The 23,043-nt window shown below is 38.7% G+C and overlaps 1 protein-coding gene across 1 annotated transcript in view; it reads left to right on the plus strand.

Annotated features, from left to right (window-relative positions):
• Nucleotides 1–21,815, plus strand: part of mgat4a (alpha-1,3-mannosyl-glycoprotein 4-beta-N-acetylglucosaminyltransferase A) — a 61,978-nt gene extending 40,163 nt beyond the window's left edge. The window contains exons 5-16 of the mRNA XM_057335364.1: nucleotides 551–684; nucleotides 4,829–4,875; nucleotides 5,112–5,225; nucleotides 11,449–11,524; nucleotides 13,312–13,426; nucleotides 13,753–13,883; nucleotides 14,043–14,150; nucleotides 15,445–15,638; nucleotides 17,345–17,423; nucleotides 17,878–17,938; nucleotides 18,460–18,572; nucleotides 18,853–21,815. Coding sequence (XP_057191347.1) covers nucleotides 551–684; nucleotides 4,829–4,875; nucleotides 5,112–5,225; nucleotides 11,449–11,524; nucleotides 13,312–13,426; nucleotides 13,753–13,883; nucleotides 14,043–14,150; nucleotides 15,445–15,638; nucleotides 17,345–17,423; nucleotides 17,878–17,938; nucleotides 18,460–18,572; nucleotides 18,853–18,879 — 1,199 coding nt within the window. The 3' untranslated portion in view covers nucleotides 18,880–21,815. The remainder of the gene's footprint in view (nucleotides 1–550; nucleotides 685–4,828; nucleotides 4,876–5,111; nucleotides 5,226–11,448; nucleotides 11,525–13,311; nucleotides 13,427–13,752; nucleotides 13,884–14,042; nucleotides 14,151–15,444; nucleotides 15,639–17,344; nucleotides 17,424–17,877; nucleotides 17,939–18,459; nucleotides 18,573–18,852) is intronic.
• Nucleotides 21,816–23,043: the final 1,228 nt, after the last annotated feature.

Consider the following 23,043-nt stretch of genomic DNA (forward strand, 5'->3'; position numbering starts at 1 on the left):
CTCATCCACACTACAACGCAAAAACGCTGTTTTCAAATGTATCCACTTTCGATTGCATTTTCGAAAAGCTCTGTTTTCGTTGACAAAAATGCCGTCTCGGTGTGGACGGAAGGCCAAACGGAGAGAAAAAGATGCGTTTTCAAGCGAAACACATTAGTGTGGATTGGTCTTAATCCTCTCTCAGCCTCTGTAGTGCTTAGAAAGGGAGGGGGGGAGTGAGAGGCTGGTTGCAATTCGCAACCTCACCGCTAGATGCCTCTAAAAAATGACACACAGCACCTTTAAAATAGGAACTGAATTGTTACACTGTTTTGAAGATAAGCACTCTCTGAATACATTGATCTTTGACACGGTTTGTTGACTTAGGTGCAAGAACCACAGGATCTCTGTCAACACATGTGAAAAAACATTTGTCTTCTCTGGCTGACTCTAAATCAACTTATTTCACATTATTTAGAATAATTTGTCATCTACGGAGCAATATGTGTATGAAATGTTGGCAAATTGAGTACGAGGTGAAAATTTAGTTTTTGTTTGATGTCCTATGCAGTTTCCATGGTGATGGGCATCCCAACAGTGAAGCGGAAAGTGAAGTCGTACCTGTCAGAAACTCTTCATTCGCTCATCGATAAACTCTCAGCGGAAGAGAAACTTGACTGTGTCATCATAGTGTTTGTTGGAGAGGTGAGTATTCTCTTAAAGTGTGTTTGTGTGTGTGCGTGTGTAAGAAAGAGACACAGTAGTTGTGGTTTTGTCTTCCTGTCTGAAGATTTCAGATAAACTTTCAGAAGTTTGTTGCTGAGCCATGTTCACACGAATACGTACTTAACCGTAGTGGTTATGGTTATTGCTGTGTGAGCGTCACTCATCATGAATGTTCTTTTGAATGACAGTCCTGTGTGAAAGGCTGGTTTCAGAGGCAGAGGGTTTCTAGGTTGTTTGCTTGTGGAGGGGTGTGGGTGGTGCAGGGGTCTTGGTGCTTTCATGCTGCAGAGGAGCAGACATCTTCCACACGGTCTCTGCGGTCACGTCGCTTAACATATTGCCTCCCACTCTATGTTCGAAAAATAAGTAATGTTTCTATGTCATATTATAAGTTACAAAAATGTAGGAACTTGTTTGAGGAAAATGTGTTATACATTTGCAGAACTAACAGTAGATTATAATAAATTGAGTTATTATACTTTTGAGGTCTCGATTGGTTTTGAAATCCTGAAGAAATATGAAGCAATCCTAAAAATGATATTATAGTTAGGGGTGTGACGAGATCTCGTGGCACACATCGCGAGAACACAATATCCTCAGGAAATTGGCAAGATGGAGTGCTGGGTTCGAAATTGCGACCATTTTAGTCACATATGCTCCCTAAATTGAACCTGTTCGACCTCAAAATATGTTTGGGAGCATTTGTGTGAGTGCTCATTTTGTTGTGGTGCGACCTGTTTTCATTACTGTGCAGAACACGCTAATAACTGCACAAAGTATGTGCGTGCTGTGAGCTACAGTGACCGGTCTGGCCATTCATAGACAACGTGATTTCCCGCCCCGCATTGCTACTTTTCCACAGTTTTTCTATGTAAACATGCTCTAGACGGACTGGTTTCAACGTTCGCACGTGTCTCTCAGTTTAGTTTAAACTGGCGGACAAAACAAATCTTTAGCCGAAAAATATGTCGCTATGGTTACCAGTTTGTCGATCATCACAAATGCGGGAGTGTGTGGCTAAAGTCATTCGCGAACCAGTGGGCGGGGCTAGAGAAGTAGTCGTTGATATTTTTCTGTGGAGGCGGTGTTCAACCTGTCATAGATAGGTGCATTCCAGGACCTGGCGTTCGCACTGCTTTTTAATTTTAGTCTCCGCAAATCCAGCGCCTTGCGCATAAGCACTAGTATTTATGGCGGTTCACGCTGCCAGCAGCGCCTTGAGCGCATAGCTGAACAGCAGCGGACTGTACCACAAGTACAGTATAGCAATTGCAAGCTCACATTACGTTATTTTAAATACATTCACAGGCTAACCTCTTCAAAAACAGATAATCTGTCTCTTACATATGTGCAATGTAAGCATAAAACATGATGTGTTTATGTAGTTTTAACTGTTTCTCCAAAGGCTAAGAGGGTTCAGTCAGTGGAGGAAGAAGGATTGACAGTGTGATATGATCGCCGCCTCTGCTAACACGAGCACTATGCAAAAGCATATAGAGAAAACAACCACAGCTCTTAAAGGTGTCCTGAACTGGGCTTGTTTATTGTTTTATACTGATGTATGAGGTCTACTTATGATGTTCGTGTGGTTTGTACATTTGAAAACATCAAAATCAATAAGTAATATGCTATTTTCTAACTGGGTTTTGAGGCCGTCTCGTCAAACGCTCTGTTTAACTTGGCGTGTCGCCTTGAAGACTTGGAAGTTAACACCCAGTGCTATGATTGGATAGCAGTTTGCGTAGTAAACTTAGTTGGAGCCTTCTGTGAATTTGGTTAGACACGTAACGTTAGGTTACACATTATCAGGACATATCAAGCGATCTCTAGCAAAGCAATAGTGACGCATAGTACAAATATGTTTTACTCACAAAAGATTGCTGCGCCATTCCTGTCGGATCCAATATTGACTGCACAGCACTGCTTTTTAATTTTAGTCTCCGCAAATCCAGCGCCTTGTTCACAAAGGAATCCATGGTGAAATGAAGCGAACAAATTCTCAATGTTTCACCCACGTGAGCAGGAACATACTTAAAAATAAACTTCAACCACGCATTCCTAATATCAGAATCCGAAGGAAGCGACTGTGTTCTTCCACAACCAGGCGCTGCACAATGATGCATGTTTGTTGCTTGGTCGCTCTAAATAAAAATAACAGTGAAACAAGTCCTCACTTTTGCACATATGACACGGGGCTAGCCGGCCTCGAGAGCCCTTCACTAAAGTAAAGGGTTGCCAGATCTTCACAGAAAAAATAAGCAAATAAAGACAACAAAAACAAACCTTAAAATGCAAAGTGTTTATATATTTTATAAGACCAAAAATTCTTAAAATCTGTAACAGACAATTTATTAACACCTAAGTGCTGAGGCTTTTGGATCTAAGACCAAACGACAAGCATAAAAGCACTTATTAATATGCATTAAGCGCATAAACATGGCAACACAGCAAAAGAGCACAGTGTGATGGAGCCTTCCGAGCATAAACACAACACAGCAGTTTATATCAGCAGTTTAGTTTAAACTGGCGGACAAAACAATTCTTTAGCCGAAAAATATGTCGCTATTGTTACCAGTTTGTCGATCATCACAAATGCGGGAGTGTGTACTATGTGTGGCTAAAGTCATTCGCGAACCAGTGGGCGGGGCTAGAGAAGTAGTCGTTGATATTTTTCTGTGGAGGCGGTGTTCAACCTGTCATAGACAGGTGCATTCCAGGCGTTCGCTGAGCCTCGTGTCAATAATAGTAACAAGGGCGTTTTCAGTTGTGACACTTACAGGATGTTCGCTTGAATATGATTCCCTCTTATACAACAAAAGCTCGGGTTAAAATTGTGGTTTTAATTCATGGCTCCTTTAAAATTTTGTGCAATTACTGCCTGTCAGTTGAGTTTGTGACAAAACATTTTGCAGTGTTTACATATTGTTTATTACTGCATAATATAATTCATTAAAATATAAGTTTAATTTGTTTCATTAAGTACAAGTTGATTTTATAATGCCTACATTTTTTGCATTTTGTGTTTTTAAGTTGAATAAAACACTATTTTTCCCTATATATTTCATCATTGAGGATTTCTTTAAAAAGTCTAAAAATCTTGTCTCATCTCGTTCTAGATTAAAACTCTTAAGAAACATTACAGTGGCTCACTGATGAGAGTGTTTACATTAGGGCTGGCTTATGTAAAAAAAATATTTTTGCCTCTAAAGGGCTGGTTAAAAGGAATAATTCACCTAAAAATAAAAAATTAAACAAGCAGATCTGAGCACTTAATTAAACATGGTGGATCATTGATAAATCTCTTTTGTTCTTTGCAGGTCCCATGACTAGATTTCTTAAAACATTTTGTGGAAGAACCAGTAAAAATCAGATTTAAAGTTATCAACGTCACATGCCACCATAAATTTATTAAGCTTGAATTGCGTGTCCGAAATCGCATACTATGACAGTACTTATTTAAATGAAGTATCTACCTATCGACCGGTAAAACAGTACGTTCTATGTAGTATGAGTGCGGGTAGTATGAATAGATTTCGGACGTACTGCATCCGGCATGTTCCGTCTTGTGGGATAAGTGTCTTGTCACACCCGTAATTATGGTATATAGTGATTACAGTATTACTGAGGGCTGTATTTCTAAACAGTAGCTCTCATAGTATAATATATTCAGTTATTCTTATTTGGCATGTCCAGAGCTCATCTTTGATTTCTGTTAGCCGTCTGTTGGCTTTGTTTGCCGATGTTCTTCAGTCTGATCTGTCATCATGTATTGTGGTTTTCTGGAACAATTGCAGTCGTTAGTGTTGAGTGCTTTAGTTCAGTGAACACACCCTGTGACTGTGATGCTAAAGAACCTTTAATGACGGCCTTGTGTTGCTCTGGTTTGTGTGTGTGTGTGAGAGAGAGAGAGGATATCCCTTTCTTTCTACATCGTCCCCTGTAGTTTTGCCTGGTCTCACAATTGGCCTAGGGTTAAAAAATCAGACAACAAAAACTCCAGGCTCTCGGGCATTGACTTTTATTTACTTCCTTGTTACTGTACCTGCGTTTTGTAAATAGTGTGTGTGTGTGTGTGTGTGTGTGTGTACTAACCAGTTATTTTATCATGTTTGTTTTCTCACAGACAGACATTGAGTACGTAAACAGTGTGGTTGCAGCCCTTGAGAAAGAGTAAGTGATGTCCTTTTTCAAATATAAAAACAGCTAATAAAATATTTTAAATATAGCTGCAAGCAGCGGATATGAGGTCAAGCTGACCAAATTCGAAAAAAACATAGCTCAATGCATGACATGAGCCAAGCAATCAAAAATAGTTTCTAGGATTTGCGAATCAAAATATGAACATGCATAAACATGTGAAGTTTGAACTGCTCATTTAAGCTTTTGTTTTCTTTTGTTTTTGTTAGGTTTTACACAGAACTGAATTCTGGGTTGTTGGAGGTTATATCTCCCCCTGTCAGCTACTATCCAGACCTCAACAACTTGAAAGAGACTTTCGGCGACTCAAAGGAGAGGGTGAAGTAAGTATGCAAAAAATTAAATTCTCATTGTTCTAGGACTGCATACTTCTACAGTGTATTAAATGTAATTGGAAAGTGGCACACTGTGATTAGAAGCATATAGCAAAAACAAGATCTAACTTTGGAGTACATTTAAAATTTGCCTTTGCAGGTTTACGCTGCGTGCACACCAATAAGCACAGTTTGTACGTTGCAAAACTCATTTCATAAGCTATATTTCATAAGGTTTTGCAAATTATGTGAGAAACAAAATAGCAGTCAAGTTCGCTCAAGCATTATGCTGTCAGTTTATTTAAGCATGTACATTTGGGTGTGCAAGTATTGGTTTAGGTCAGATTGTTGTCGTGGCGGATGCATGTGATATTTAAATGTCCATAGTATAGTTTCTGTGGTGAGGGTGAAATAAAGTTTTTTATTAGCTCAGATCTCATATTTCAGTGGCAGAGACGAAGCTGATTTACTGCCTATAATATGATTAGAGAGAGAGCGAGACATCAGTTAGAGAGACAGACAAACAGCTAGAGGATGGGTAGTGATAGACAGGAAGTGGATTGAGCAAAAGACAGCAGTGAACTTTATTCCTTACTTCTCAGCTAGCTCAAAGTCACACAAAGACAACTACTCTTACTCCACACTCATCTCTCTCTCTGTCTCTGTCTCTCTCTCTCTCTCTCTCTCTCTCGCTCTCTCGCTCTCTCTCTCTTGCGAATGCTCGATGATGATGATTCATGTTGTCTGCCCTAAAAAGACTCCTCTTCTCATCTCCGGCTCCCTCTAAATCTTTCATCCACAGCTGTCTCAATTTAATCTCAATCACTCTGGGTAGCTCTTTCTTTGCCCTCTTTTACATATTTTCAGTCTCTTTCTCTTTCATTATCAGAAGCGGGATTCTGTCAGAGACATTATAAGATGGAGGAAGCAGCCCCCTGATTAAAAAATGAATGAATGCTTGAAGTCACAGTTACTCATTACGGGCTTGTAGGAAAGGAAGTTTTATCTTTAATTTAACCATATATATATACACAGTATAATGCAGGTAATATCCCATCACCTTGCAGCATCTTATATGATGAGGTCATCGCTCAGCACCTGTCAGAGAAAGAATGTGTTTGATTGTTCATCTTAATTTAATTTGTGGGTTTTAATGTTACGTGTGTCCCAAATCATTTTTCAGTGAGGTAATAATAAACTTTATTTTATATAGCGCCTTTAAAAGCAGCATCTCAAAGCGCTTTACATACATATACAAATATGGAGTAAAAAGATACACACAAAAGTACAAGCAATAAAAACAAATCAAACAAAACAAAGGTCAAAATAATAAAACACAGATTAAGCACATAAATCACCTAAACGCTAACCTAAAAAAGTAAGTTTTAAGGGACGATTTAAAAACACTAAGGGATTCAGCATTTCTAATCTTAGAAGGTAAGGAATTCCACAATTTAGGAGCCAGTGAAGAGAAAGCCCGATCGCCCATAGTTTTAAGCCGAGTTGTTCGAACAGATAAAAGACCAGCTTCAGAGGAGCGTAGAACACGTGTAGGTATGTAGGGGGTTAAAAGCTCTGACAAATATTGAGGAGCCAAATTATTCAAGGCCTTATAAGTAAGCATGAGAATTTTAAAATCAATACGAAAACTAACAGGATGCCAGTGCAATTTTTCCAAGACAGGTGTGATGTGCTCCCTTGCGCTGGTCCTAGTCAGTATTCTGGCAGCTGAATTTCGTACCAACTGTAATTTACTTAGGGTAGTTTTTGAAACTCCAGCCAGCAATGCATTACAGTAATCAATACGCGAAAACACAAAAGTGTTGATTAACTTTTCAGCCACTGAAAAAGTCAACATGGGACGTAATTTGGCAATGTTTCTGAGATGAAAAAACGATGCTTTGAATGTATTACGAACATGCAGATCAAATGTTAGGTTGACATCAAATATCACCCCCAGATTTCTTAGTTTAGTTTGAAACTGTGAAGCAGACCCATCCAGACCTAAAGTTGCGGACTCTGCTTTGCGCAACTGGTGGGGTAATCCAATAAGTATCACTTCGGTCTTATCACTGTTTAGACAGAGCAAATTTTCAGACATCCATTTTTTCTGAGTGTCATCGGCATAAAAGTGGAAGTTAAGACCAAGTGTTTTTAAAACTTGACCAAGAGGAAAAATGTAAATATTAAAAAGTAAAGGGCCCAAAACTGATCCCTAGGGAACACCAGAGTGCACCACACCGACCTCAGACCTGCAACCACCCATCACAACAAACTGCTTGCGATCAGAGAGATAGGATTTAAACCACTTTAATGCAGAATTAGAAACTCCAAAGACAGTCTCTAAATGGGTGATTAAAATAGAGTGATCTATAGTGTCAAAAGCGGCACTAAGATCAAGAAGAATCAGTATAGATAGGCGACCCAAATCAGAAGCCATTAACAAGTCATTGGTGACCTTAACTAATGCCGTTTCAGTACTGTGTAGTTTTCGGAATCCAGATTGAAGTGGCTCAAAAAGATTGTTTGAAGAAAGATGTGAAAGCAATTGAGAAGCCACTGTTTGTTCAAAAATTTTGGCAAGGAATGGAAGATTAGAGATGGGACGAAAATTATTCAGGTTATCAAAGTCCATGTTGTTAGTTTTTGGTACAGGGGTGACAGCAGCAATTTTAAGTGCAGCTGGCACAACACCAGTGCACAAGGAGTCATTGATAATACTCAAAACAACAGGACATAGGGAATCAAAACATGATTTAAACAGACAAGAAGGAACCGGATCAACTCTAGAAGTCGTAGCTTTCATTTTCAATACCATATTACAGAGAGACTGGGAGTCATGAATGGCAAAGTTGGAGAGAGAAATACCAGAAAATGCCGAAATACATAAGGAAGAATCAACCAAAGTATGAGTATTGATAATGTGGTTAAATATATAATCAATTTTGGTGTTAAAAAACTCCAAAAACGTATTACAAAGGTGAGTTGAAGCAGGAACACTAGAGTGATTTTTAAGCAGCTTGTTGATTGAGTGAAACAGTTTAGGGTTTCTCTGTAGGTAAAAGGTAAAAGTTGTTAAAAGATGCACCAACCTTGGCTGGTGTTTTCTGTGGGTCTTTTCTTTATCTGAAATGTGTACTTACCTCTGTGAGGGGTAATATTCCTGTAATTCGATTTAAGCTATGTATGTTGCCGTTCTTAATGTATCTGGCCACTGGTGAGCTATTCGGTTTCATGTATTCATCAAAACTAATTTTTACTCTCATTTGGCACTCAGTGAGTATTAATTTTAGACTCTGTCGGGGGCTTTTCCAATATTGCTTGTCTTAAAGGGACCCAAGTTCTGCCCAACTATCCCACCATCTGCATGCGCCAGCGTAGGTGTGTAGGGTGTAACTTTTACCGCATGTGCGATTTTAGTATGCGTTGTCAAACTTGTGCTTCTTCTTCATCCAAGTCTGTTTGATCAAAGCTTTGATGCTCCTCCCAGTTAAAGTTCTTTTTGAATATTTAAATCTCTGTTCTGTGGACCCCTCACTGCAGAGGTCGAATGAATAACAAGACTTTTATTGTGTGTGTGTGTGTGTTGAATTTTCTGCTGAGGACAGGAATGGTTTACCGTATTTGCCTCCCACTTATAGCCCAGTTTTGTGTGTATGTGATGAATCTTTGTTTACAGCAGCACTCACACTTATTTTGGCCTTAGAATTCTGTATACGTTTTTAGTTTCTGTCAGTCACACTCAACATACACACCTGTCCTGTAGATAAGTGGTTTTCAACATTTTGTCCTTGAATCCTTCCCTCCATACATATAAGAAAACCTTATTGAAAGACCGGGTCTCTTTTTTTGTGAAATGTGGCAAGCCCTCAGGTGAAAGTTTTCAAAAGAGAACAGCACGTGGATGCAGAATTATACACACAATTTAACTGTGATATTATTGGACTCTAGCCCAGTCGGGACTGAGACGACACCACTGCTAAGCTCTTTATATTCTCTTGGGTCATAAAAATGCGTGTATGTATGAAGTTAAATTAGTGCCTAAAAGATTTGCATGCGCAGGATAACATTTGTAAAAGCGTACGTGACATTGCAAGCGTAAAATAAATTTGCATTCGCACAAAAGTTTTGTAAAGGTGTAAATCAAGCTGCAAGCGAAAGAAAACAAGTTTTGCAGCATTGTATCATTTTTCGTAAGTGTAATTCATGTGTTGTGAAATGGCAACTTCATATTACGTCAAATAATTATGATCTGTATTCTTCTGACCTCCGTTTTTTCCACGCTTAAACTTTTGGCACGTTTTTTGCGCTGAAATACGGCCAAAAGCATTGCGAGTCTGTAAACGAAGGTGTGCATGCAAAAACAATGGTGTTATGAACTGCAAAACGGATTCATCGCGCAGAACCTGTCTTTGTGTGTGTAAAATAAATCTGTTGCAAACGTCTTGCCTACGCAGGCGAAAACTGTTTCTTGCAGTAAACCGATGTGTACGGTTCCGTCTCGCACGTACACTTTTGGCACGATATACAATTCTTTAATCATTTAGCTGATTGACATGTGTTGATACTGAATTCTTAGCTGGTGTCTTGGAAAGAAAATCTTGTTTAAAATGTATTGAATTATCAGTGCTATAAATTCTATACATCATGTAAATCTGCTTAAACCATGAACTATAATTATACAATCTACAATTAAAACAGTTAATACCAAGTTTCTAGGTCTTGCGTTTATGCAGTGCTTCTTCCCAATAATACCAGAAGCCATAATTTACTGCAAATGGCTGAGATTTGGGTGACTCAAGTTCTCAACACGTTTTTATATTTTTAAACTATTTATGCAGGAAATTTATAAAATGTGCATAGCTAATATGCATAGTATGCTAAATCCTGGGAAAACCTAAACTCCAATAAGTCTTAATCAATTGGTTGTGGACTAAGCGGGACAGTCGCAAACGAAGCCTATCCAATACAGCATCCAACATCAAATCCTTAAGAGACCATTAAAATTACAGTGTAAATTCTCATACATTTGGAATTAACAGTTTTAATTATAGATTGTAGCATCAGTTCAATGGTTTAAGCACATTTTCATGATGTACAGAATTTCTATCCTTATGAAATTAACCATGTTTTTGTAGTAGCAACCATGGTGTTAGGATTACCATTGGCAAACCCAGTTTTACTGTGGTTAAACAATTATTTTTTAATTTTCGTAAGGGTATATAGTAGTAATTCAACACATGTCAGTCAGGTTAATGTTTAAAGAATCGTGTACAAATTAGATATCTGTGATCGCCTGGGTGCATGCATTAAAATGTCTGATGTCTGCTTGACTGGCGCGTTATTGAACCAATCAGATAAGAGAAAACGATGAGTCATCAGGAACCTCATTTGATTGGTCACAAGAAGGTAGCCCCGCCAAAAGTGTACGCGCGAGACGGAACCGTACACATCGGTTTACTGCAAGAAACAGTTTTCGCCTGCGTAGGCAAGACGTTTGCAACAGATTTATTTTACACACACAAAGACAGGTTCTGCGCGATGAATCCGTTTTGCAGTTCATAAAACCATTGTTTTTGCCAAAAAAACGTGCCAAAAGTGTAAGCGTGGAAAAAACGGAGGTCAGAAGAATACAGATCATAATTATTTGACGTAATATGAAGTTGCCGTTTCACAACGTCATGTGAGTGTGTGTGCACTGTATACTTTGTGTGTGTTGTGTGTGAATGAGAGTGTGCGTCTGTGTTTTATGCTATATTCACAGAGATACAGAGGAATGAAATGTGTTTTACAGGACGACAGTTTTACTGTCATGTCCGCTTCATTCATACAAACTTGTTAAAGTAACAACTCACAACTCAAGCAACTTGTTGTACAATGTGCATGATTAATAGAAAGAGCTTTCTGAATTTATCATGTGATTAACGTGATGTTTTGCTTTTGAAACAATACCGTTTTTCTGCTGAGGGAGATATTTTGAAAAACCACATATCGAATTAAAAAGGAAGTATCGACTGGTCCCAAACAGTGGAGGATCTTCTGGTATATTCCATGAAGTACCTATGACAAACATTTTTGCATTCGTGTTTCACCTCAAAGCGTATAAGCTCCTGCCTGTACACTGTCCCAAGGTTGTGAGCAGTTCTAGAGTCACCAACAGATGAACTTCCACATTCATGTTTTTATTTTCCAATTTTTGTGATGTCATTTTTTTGTATTATTTGTTTTACAGATGGCGGACCAAGCAGAACTTGGACTATTCCTTTCTAATGATGTATGCCGTCAACAAAGGGATCTTTTATGTGCAGGTAACCAAATTCACAAATGTTAAATTGAAAATTTGTGCGACGCAACATTGGAATTGCAAGCAGTCAAACAGACCTCTCCCATTCTATACTGGTTAACAAATAAACCATCCCACCACAAAATCTTGCCACTGACAGGCGTACCCAGATTAATGTTTTGAGGGGTTTAAAAGGAAGAAATGTTAAAAAGGCTTTACCTGATCATCTTCCAAGAGGGATTCTTCAGTCAAGAGGGATAGTCCAGATTATAACACTTAACATAACACTGTGTATATTCCCCTCTGGTGAACAAGCTAACATGAAATGCAGGGGCGCACAGACCTGTTCAACTTGTTTCATATTTGGAACAAGTTTGTGATTCCCCCACACAGACACTTTATAGAGGTGCTGCATTAAACCAAAGTCCCTTTAGGCAAGTCGTGGCTCTCTGTGTCTATCTCTGAAATCCCTGGCTAAACTCGCAATTAAATAACATTTGCGACCAACAATTAAACCATACATCATGTGCATAGGTTGGCAAGCAAGACTCTGTATAGAGCCCCGACCTTTAGCCATTGACGATTGGTTCTTTTTACTGGAAGGCGGGACTTTTTCAGACATATTGAACTTTGCGTTTCCCCCACTCATAGTGATAGCAGTGCTGCATCTTGTTAATATCTATAAACTTCGATTAAACCAAAATTTAAAAACCAAGCAGGCATCTCTATATTTAATATTTATTTAATATACATTGATACGATGTCACAGCAGTGTTCATGAGCTGATTAAAATAAAAATTACAATGCCTATTTTTTTCATGAAATATTGCAGCGTTTATTGTGAATAGTTTATCAATGTGGGTCATACTCTTTTTAAAACTCATGTGCCCTCATGAAACTAAATCTGAAAATGCACTTCTGTCCTGTAATGACTGTCCATCTTAAATGATGGCTTGGGCGGAGCATCTGTTTACTTCTCCCCTCCAACTGTCAGTCTGCTGCCAGTTCCGTTTCAAAATGCAACGGCTGTTTTTATACCTCCAATCAAATCGCAGAGAAAGACGAAAGCCACGGCCACTATTGTTCTCATTCAAAATTCCATGCATCAAAATACGGAAGTAAAAACGATGGCAACTTACAGTTCACAGGGACTTTAATAACCTTGATCAACATAAATGCTAACTGACATTTCTGGTTTCAAATTGAGTTTTTACGGTTTCATATGGTACACATGTAGGGATTGACAACAATGTTAAACTTCTGTAGACATGCTGATGTGAGAGGTAATATATCCCCCTCACCTTTTAGTTCACTCTCATGCTCCTTAGGTTTAGTTTCTATGCGTTTGCATTAAATGTCGTCTGACCTTTGACATTTTCCCAAGAAAAAGAAAAAACACCATCATCTGATATTGTTTATGTCATTGTAAATACAATCATGTCTGTCTCATTCTCACACGCTCCTGTCTGTCTCTCTGTCTGTCTGTGAATGTTGTTTTCATTCATTTTGTTTTGTTTTGTGCTTTGCCAATAAACCTCTCCAGTATCCTCATGTCTTTGTGTTTTGTATACACGCTGTGCTGTCGTAGGAGAGGGGAAAGGTATTGCTTTCATCATATTTTGTAACTCAACAAGGGTGTAGAACATGCGCTAATTTGGTTTGGCTGTGCTTTTATTAGCAGATGGAGCATGTATGTTTTTTCCCTCTTTCTTCGGGTTGATTGTTAGTTATCGGGGTGATGTTTGTAGTATGTGCAGGTTGTGTCAGTATGATGTGTTCTGTATGATTCACCTGTTCCTGTTTTTCTTTCAGTTAGAGGACGATATCGTTGCCAAGCCCAACTATTTTGCCACAATGAAAAACTTCGCCCTACAACTCGCCAGTGAGGACTGGATGATTCTTGAGTTCTCACAGCTGGGCTTCATTGGTGTGTGTCTTTTTTCTAAAATTGTTTGTCATTTTTTAAATATATAAGCTACTGCAGACAATAGCCAGTTTATATCAATTGCTATGTTGCAAATGTGTGACTTATCTGTGGAACACAAAAGAAAAGGTGAACAAAACATACATTCACAGCAGGTTGTCAAACCAAAAAAATGACAAAATTTCTCCTTTTGTGTTCCACAACTTCAGAGTGAGTAAACAATGAGGTTTTTTATTTTTTTACTACTACTTCAATATATTTATAAAGTTTATTGTCATTATATAAGATTATGGTTCAAGTCTGTTCAAGTCCGTTTTTCCCAATTTCAGGAAAGATGTTCCAAGCCCCAGATCTAAATCTCATAGTGGAGTTTATCTTCATGTTTTACAAAGAGAAGCCCATTGATTGGCTGCTGGATCACATACTATGGGTCAAAGTTTGCAACCCTGAGAAAGACGCTGTGAGTCAATACTCGCTCCATGCATGTTTGTTCAACACCTCTGCTGTGGTGTGTCAGGACAGACCTTTTCACTCCTCTGTGCAGCATACACACACATTCAGTGTCTTATTTCTTATATTTTACGTGTCCGTCCTTCTCACGTTGCAATGTTCTCTCTAGAAACACTGTGAGAGGCAGAAGTCTAGTCTGCGCATTCGTTTCAGGCCCTCTTTATTCCAGCACGTTGGTTTGCATTCCTCCCTGGCTGGGAAAATCCAGAAGCTCACGGTAACTCTTATTTCATAAGTTTTCTTTGCCAGTATCTTTTTTACCAGTTTACTGTTGTCTCAACTTCTGTACTACGTTTACACTTGGCATAAACATTCGTCTTTGGTGGTCAGCCAAGACACAATATCGCTTGCACCTGGTGGTAACATGCGTCTCAAGTACTTCTCCTGTGACCGCTTGTGATTGGATATCAAGTGAAGAGGCTCTGATTTCAGTACTACGCGACACGCACCAATATGTCTGAGCCATTACCCTTGTTGGTCATGTGACATATCGCTCATGCAACATACTACATATCGCTCATGCAACATACTACATATCGCTTGTACTGCCATACGAATGACCCCGGTTTGTATCCTGACTCTAATAAAAGCAAAAAAAAACTAGTGTTCAACAGCAGTGGTTCTCAAACTGGGGGCCGTGGCCTCCTGGGGGGGGCCCCAAGATGGTTCCAGGGGGCCACAGATTTTGTGGCAGTTTAGATATATAGATATCTATCGTACATTTTGTGCAATCAAACATCAGAAAAAACAACACCACCAACCAAAAGAATTGATGTTTTAGCATTGTTTAACTGAATATTTTCTTGGTTTAATTAAAATTTTAAGTTTAAGATTATAAGTCTTTGCGGCCCCCCAAATAAAGCAATGCACTCTACACAAAGGGGGCCTTACAACAAAAAAGTTTGAGAACCGCTGTTCTACAGCACACTAATACACTTGAATTTTAAACCTAGTTTAAAGCAAAATGCTTTTTAACAAAATTTAAACTACAATAAAAAAAAATACTAAAAATAAAAATGAGTATTTTTAATCAAATAAAAGGATATTTAGAAAAGCTTATTTTTAGAAAAGCACTTTTTATTCAGTTGTTTCATATCAGACTGCCTACCGTTGACAATCTGTGTTTCAGTGCAATAGATGATTTACATGGGAGTGTCCTGTCCTGTTATCAGGGTTTACAGTACACAACATGATCACATGTGTTTCTGACTACCTCTGAATGTGCTTTCAAAGAACTGTTTCATAAAACAGACCCTGTTGACACCCTTTTGTGACACTGTACTTCTGATCGGACTGATTCTAAGATGAGACCAGATGTAAGCCAGGGCTTTCTGACCTTGCTGAAGTTGCATACACACATATTTTGCCTTTTTGTTATCTTTTTTATCCTGTTATCGCTTCTTGAATCACTGACATTTAGTTTGCTGTTATAAGTACAGTATCAATGCCGGACATCACTTGCACTTCCTGTTGGCCGCAGTCATAACTTCCTCTGCTTTCTGCTCTCTAAGGATAAAGACTTCCTGAAACCTCTACTGCATAAGATTCACGTGAACCCGCCGGCTGAAGTTTCCACCTCTCTTAAAGTGTATCAAGGCCACACGCTTGAGAAGACCTACATGGGCGAGGACTTCTTCTGGGCCATCAATCCAATGGCTGGAGACTACGTTCTGTTTAAGTTTGATCGACCGGTCAACATAGAAAGGTCGGTGGCCACGTCTTCTGTGCCGGCTTTGTGTAAATGGCTGGAGGTACAGATGGACACGGGTTCAAGTGTTCAGAAGTTTGACAATATAGCTGTTAAAGTGCTTGGGTTATTTAACTTTAATTTGCTGTAATACTGCGTTGTAATGAAATATTAATATTTACTTAATCCTCACTTCACCAAAAGTGTTGTTCACACTTGTTCAGAGAGCTCTAACCAGAAGTCGTCATTCACACTTCTGCATTTCTCTGTGTGGAGGTGTCTAATAAGAAGCTTCTAAAATAAGGAGCTGCATACACAAACCTCTGGAGAGAGCGAGAGATGTAATGGAAGAAATGTTGAACAAATTTATATTTTATATACGGTTTCAAAGGACGTACGCATCTGGCTGGAAGTTAACTTCCAGTCTGTGTTTGGTTATAACAATTTATTTTATATCAAATTAATATTAATTTATATTAATATTTTATTGTATATTAATTGTATTAAATGAAATTAAAATGACTCAACGGTTATTGATTCTTTGCGGAGGTCTACCGGAAAGGCCACATAACGTTTATGTTGTTGCCACTGAAACCGTCTATAACTTTGTAAGATAGCATTTCTTACTTTTTGAAAGCGTATGAGACCTGGTTCAAAACATTTTCCCCAACTTCCGGTTTCATGTTCAGAGGTATTCAAAAAAGCTCATGATCACATTGTGTTTGTAGCATAAGCTAAACTTGCCTGGTGTATCCCGGACAACAATAAAGGACTACCCACACACCTGGCAATTACCTATTGTGCTAAAAACGCGGATATTACTTAGATATATGCACATTTTTAAGGAAATAAACATATTTTTCAAAACTTCAACATAGATTATGCATGCATTTCCATGAAAATGAAGTTGAATTGATACAGGTGGTTACCTAAAATAACAAAGTTTTCATTTAAATTTACATGCATATTTTGTATAAAAGTATCTGCCAAATGCATGTTATGGTTGTTTATTGGGATTTTTGTTTGTTTGTTTTTTCCAATCTGCATGCAGTAACATACAGTGATAATCATTCAAGGGATAGTTAAAAGAAAAATGCTATCGTTTAATTACCCTCATGTCATTCAAAACCTGTATACAGGTTTATGGCTCTTTCGAAAATGATGCATATTTGGAATGATATGAACATGAGTGAATAATGACATCATTTTCATTTTGTGTAAAAGTTGATTGGAATAAGAGACCCTTCCCTTTGAGACCCATCACAAACAGTTGGAGATTTCCAGGTGAAGACATTGATCTTCTGATCACTAAATCAGTCAGAATCAGGTATAAACAGGACCTATGATAGGTAGGGAGACCGTATCTGTATCTCAGAAACAGACCCAGACAGGCAGGCAGACCGTTATAAGAACATGCAGCCATTAATGTTCCTTGTCTAGCATGGGCTTGACCTCTTCAGAGTGTATAAACAGTGCTAACAAGATGAGCTCTCCATTTACTTGTGTGACTAGATTTAATTAACAGCTTTCATGTAGAGACCCTTTATCTCTCTGTGTGTGTGTGTGTGTGTGTGTTCTAAGTTAGGCACAACTTTCTAAGTTCTGGCCCATGTCCTGCAAATGGGTGTGCGCGCGCGTACAATCCGTACATGCGTGTTCATGAATATTCATGAGTTTGTGCCTGGACATGAATGTTCATTTACAATCAGCTTTATGATTGGCAGGTTCCTTTTTCGCAGTGGAAACCAGGAGCACCCTGGAGACAAAATCGAGAACACTACCGTCGAGATCCTGCCCGTCACGGTAAAAAATAAAAAACACACTCTTTATTAGATTAATACAGTTTTCTTCAAACGTCCAGACAAGCCCTGGGGTGACAAGTTTGTCAGAGTCTAACTGCAGGCTTACTGACAGCAATATCTAGCATACGCCTCCTGTGTATGCTGTTACCCCGGCTAATTTTAGTCAGTATCAGGTTGGAGCGGTCGTGGTAATGAGGCCGTCTACTGCCACCCTGCTGTGATACACATCTTAAAACACCTTCAAATTGGCTTTGATGTTTGTTCCCGTAGACTTTCCGTGAATAAATGAGACCGGTAATACATCCAAGTTTGTGAGCTTGGTTCCACTTATAATTTGATCAAAGTTTACTTAAGTTGCTTCCAAAATTGTGTATAAATGTGTTATCATATTATATTGTAGTGGCCCCCACGAAAGCTCTGTAATCGCATGTAAATGAGAATTTAATCTCTTACAGGACACTGAATTGAAGACCAAAGAGAAATACAAACGAACAGAGGACCGCTTCTATAAAATCGGTGAGTTATTGCATGCTGACAGCAGCAATTTTGGACTTAGGATATATAATAGGATCCGTGCAGGGACAGAATAGCAGTTTTTGAAACAAGACCTGGTATTACACTCGCACACAAACAGACAGTGCTAAATCATTTGAAACTATGTTTTCATTTTTTATAACATCACTTCGTCTCCTGTGTTCTTCTCCTCGGACATCCAAGTCTGCAGGATAGTTAGATCTATCAGTTTTGCCGTATGAACAAGATGGAACAACACTACGGTGTCATTTTGGATGAATAACAAGATAGTAGAATCTATCAGATCTATCACCCGGGACCACAAAACAAAAATCAGTTTTTTGAAATTGAGATTTATACATCATACATAAAGAAACATCTAATGACACACATTTGTTCAACTCAGTTTTCTCGCTCAGCCATACAATTCACAATAACTGAATAAATGTGACGTTCTGATGGTCAAAGCAGGACATTATTGCTGTTCATAAACTCACTAACTGACAATGTTTCTCTCTTTTCAGCTGAATTTGAGAAGGGAGTGGCAGAGGGGACGGTTGACCCTGCTTTCAACCCTGTGGTGGCTGTACGTCTGTCTGTCCAGAAGGACTCTGCTGTGTGGGCTATTATTAGTGAGGTCTGTGTACTGTATTTGTCATACACTCCTCATTTTTAAAATATGGATCACTTATATTAACTACTGATGTTGTAACATACTGTTCTATAAGGCATCAAGCAGTAAATTGCATCACTTTGACGAACGTTTGATTTCAATATGTGACACGTCAAGCAAGCAAGCAAGCGTCATTTAAGGCGCAAATATCAGAAATTTGCATTTTACACCTGTTTTGAATTTAGATAGGCATGATTATGTGGGAATCATTTTTAATAGATGTGCTCCGATTTCTTTTTTTTAGATTCACATCAAGAGGATACCTGGGTAACTACAAGGGTTGGGCGATGGATGATGACATGATGACAAGTGAGGCACATACAATGCGAGCTGCACAGACACGCCTCGTCTTTATACAACGCGGGCTGCACAGTATGGAAAGCCGTTTGGGTGGGTGTTTGGTTAATGGTGAAATTTGACCTTAACGGCTTTCCATAGCACAGACACGCGTCATTTTTATACAATGCGGGCTGCGCAGACACGCGTCTTCTTTACACAACACGTGCTGCGCAAACTGCGCGTCCTCTTTATACAGCACGAGCTTTACAGTTATAAAGTCAGGCCAGTCTGTACAGCGCGAGCTTATATGCCCCTTAGCCTTGTTCATATTTGTTTACAAAGTGATTTGCAGCACAGAGCAGCGAGTCAAGTGACGAAAGTGAAACATTTGTTGGAATCACGATGCCGGCTCACCATTGTGATGTCTGTCAGCCATCAGCGACGGACGATGGCATCGTCTATCGGCCCAACCCTAGTAACTACCAACATGTCTCCCCGCTAGCTGAGGCCGTGATTGGTCTCCTGAGATGGGATGTGCTGCCTGACACACCCTTCTGCTGCAGTTTTAAAGAGAAAGTGACATTATGGGATCTTTATATTGATGAAGGAGGCAGTCACAGTTTCCTTTGAAAGGACTTGATTTATCTTCACCCCTCCAACTTCACTGTTTCATCTTTCTCTGATAACTTCGTTATTCTTTTTGACTTTGTCCACATCTTCTCACTTAGATTCATTGTTCTACTCTGAATTCTGTTGTGTAAACGTGACTACTACTGTACAGAAAACAACACTTTTCGACAGACCGTTTCCAGACATTGGGTTTGTGTCACAAAGAATTGCAATCATTGCTGTCATGAAGGATTCTAGGCTGCACCAATGCTGGAGAAAGCATATGTCCTACTGGTGAAGATGTTCTCAGCACTCGTGGACCATAACTGACCTCAAACCCATGGTCAGATAACCACGGCTGGATTGGTGAAAAAGGTGAAGACATTGTGAAAAAGTGGGACAGCAGAAATGTCAACGTTTTTGCTTCTGAGAAGTTTTTTTGTGTTTAGGTTTTAGATTGTTGATATTTGGCACTCTGTTGAAATGTGTAGAAAACCATTTTATTTTATTAACTGATTTGCCAAAATTTCTAAACAAATTTCTAAAAAAACAGGCAGCGTATCTTACGACCTCTACCTGGTCAACAAAAGTGTCTTTTCTTCCTTTGAGTCAGTTTCTCGTCAAGTAGTCAAACATGACTTTCAATCTGAAGGTTTATATATAGATATTTTTATTGTTATTATTGTCATGACGATCTATGAAGGTGAATTAATTTATTTGAGATAAATCTTTCATTTTTACAAGAGGTAAATCCTTTTTTTTATAATCATTGGAAATTTATGACGTGGCAGAGAATTTATTGCTTTTGAGTGATTGTGGCTCAAAGTCGAGTGAAGATTCATGTTTGTTCCTATCTTTGTATAATCCTGAAGGGTGCAGGGCCGCCCACCTCTGTGCCTTAACATCTAGCGTTCCCATGGGACCTGGAAAAGGACTGTCTTGCGCTGTTGTCAAATTGCTTAAAAATGCAATAGAACTTCTGTCATGTGCTTGATTTGACTGATACGTTGTATTTTAGAGCATGGCGTGTCCATATTCATGTTATCGAATACATCATGTTACCTTTTGTCTATTGGGCATTTTTTCTTTCAAATATCATCTTGTCAGTCAGAAAGGCATTCTTTTCTTTGGCCGTATTTAATGCTGTATCACCTACCTGTAGATGAGTGTCTGTAGAACGTTTAGAGAGTGATATGACCAGGCCCAGACAAAAGCTGCGCTGATTTGGGGGTATCTATGGGATTCTGTGAAATGTGTTTGGGAAAATGAATTCAGTTGAAGTACTTTGCTCCTATTGGGACGCTGAGCTGAAAGCACCATTCATTCGAGCTTGCCAAAATATTTAATAAATAAACATGGGCGTGTGTAGAACGTCAAGACTGACGGGCATTTCCAGTTATGCAGAAATCTGGAAATGCCCGTTAAGTTCTGTGGTCGCAACTGTTCCCGGTCATGAGCAAATTAATACCAGAACCATAGATTTATAATGGTGATGAATGAAGAAACACTTCAGTGAATTACTTCTTGCAATATTATGTGTTCTGCTTGGTCACTATGATTGGATGTGGATGGTTTTTTATTTGGTAAACCTATGGTTCTAATTTATTTTGCTTTTATGTGCTGGCTTTGAGAGTTGATGGTGAGGTAACTACTGTACAAATTTTCCAAAGTGCTCTCATCTCATGTGATTGTATATATCTTTAAGATGATAGATTATAATGAAGTTCAGCCTGTGAAAATGTCTCATTGTCTAACCCTTTATGTTTCAAGCAGAGCGTTAGTTACCCGCTCCCACATTTTTGTAACTACTTGAGGCTGGATGTGAATTGCAGAACTTGACCGGTTTATGTTGTTGACCAGTTAACAAGCCAATGTACTGTCATACACGTTTGTTTACAATTTGTTTATGATCTCTCCTGAGTGGTGGGACTAAAATGTTTCCTTTAAGTGTAGAGTGCACTGTATCGTTCTTGTTTGCATCTTGGGGGAATGAAAGAAAGAAGAAAGTGTTGCCTTTTAGTCAGATTTGTGCTCAATGATTAATGTTCATGACTTGTTTCCACGCCTGTGGTGGATTGTTGTCTATAATGATCTCTACTCGCTCACGTGGCAGGTTTCCAGACTCATGTGGTTTAATCTGGGATCCGCATGTATCCATCTTTAAATCCACCCTTCAAAATTGCTTTGAGATGAATCGGACATAAAACGTTTCCCTCCTTGTGAGGTGCATTCTGGACTTTCATGTGCCTTCATCTGTCTTGCTCCTGCTCTGAAATTGATTTGAATAAACTGTTCTGTAATAAACCAGTCTTAAAACCATAGCGTCTTTTTCTTTTATTTCATTGTATGAGAAGAGGTGTGGTTTTTATAACATTTTAGGGCCATTTAAAACTGCATGCTTAAACTGTATTCTAATCTAATAAAGTGAGTATAATGCCCTCAAAACCAACCCTTACAAAAATTAACCACGGTTTAACCCTATTGACCATAGTTTTTGGATTTATTTGTAGCAAACATATGTTAACTGTTCTGACCCCAGCAACCACCTCTTTACCCTGCTGCCCCCTGGAAGATGCTATTGGTCTCTTAAAACCACGCCTCCTGACCCCTGAACAGTTTTATCCATGTGCCATCAGAGTAATATATTGTCCACCATTAAATGAAGTTCAGTTCTATAATCTTCAGGGTTTGTGTAATAATATTAAGGACAGCACAACTTTACACCACATTATTCACACCATGATAAGCTACAAGATGCATGTTTAACCTATGTGCAATAACGTTCTGTTGTTTACCAGTTATGCTTTTCTATATTTTAATCTTCTAAGCCTTTCACACAGTTCACTACAGTGAACAGCTATTCAAAAAGCCATTTCTTGCATATGCATTGGTCTTGATGGCATTACACATCAACCACTGCAGAGGATACTGGTGCGTCATCCTATACACCGTCCATCACCTCTTCAGATAAAAGTGAAAAAAATATGTGTAATAATGTTCAAATCTTGTTTCAGATGCCCTAAGAGCAATCAACAATCCTGACTGAGGTTGTCATAATATATGCATGAATAAAGGGATAACATATTTTGTATGCTCTTCTGTACATATTGTTTACATGTGCACTCCTCCATATCTGCTGTATGTGTTTTAATGGATCTGTGTTACTACTGAAGAGCTAAAATATTATTCCATTCTATCCTTACAGTTATAATTACTACAATCTCTATAAAATAATTACAATTACTTAAGTTTGACCACTCCCAAGTACTACTTTTGTATTTATTTTGAACAGGTTTAAAAGTGAAAAATATATTTTGTGTGAAATATTTGGGCTGAAAAGTGTACTTCTGCAATATATTCTTTAGAATTATGCAACGATCGGAGTATGACATCGAAGTAACGCGAGAGCAATTCGTAAGCATGCGGAAGAAGTCTGTTCTCGCGGTCCTTGCATGTCACGCTCCAAATGGTGTGCGCAGCACCGCATGAAATCGAACACACCAACTATGTCGTTGTTTTAGCGCCCTCTTGTGGTCAAAATATATGA

The sequence above is a fragment of the Triplophysa rosa genome, linkage group LG6 (genome assembly GCF_024868665.1).
Source record: "Triplophysa rosa linkage group LG6, Trosa_1v2, whole genome shotgun sequence".
In the NCBI taxonomy this organism is placed as follows: domain Eukaryota; kingdom Metazoa; phylum Chordata; class Actinopteri; order Cypriniformes; family Nemacheilidae; genus Triplophysa; species Triplophysa rosa.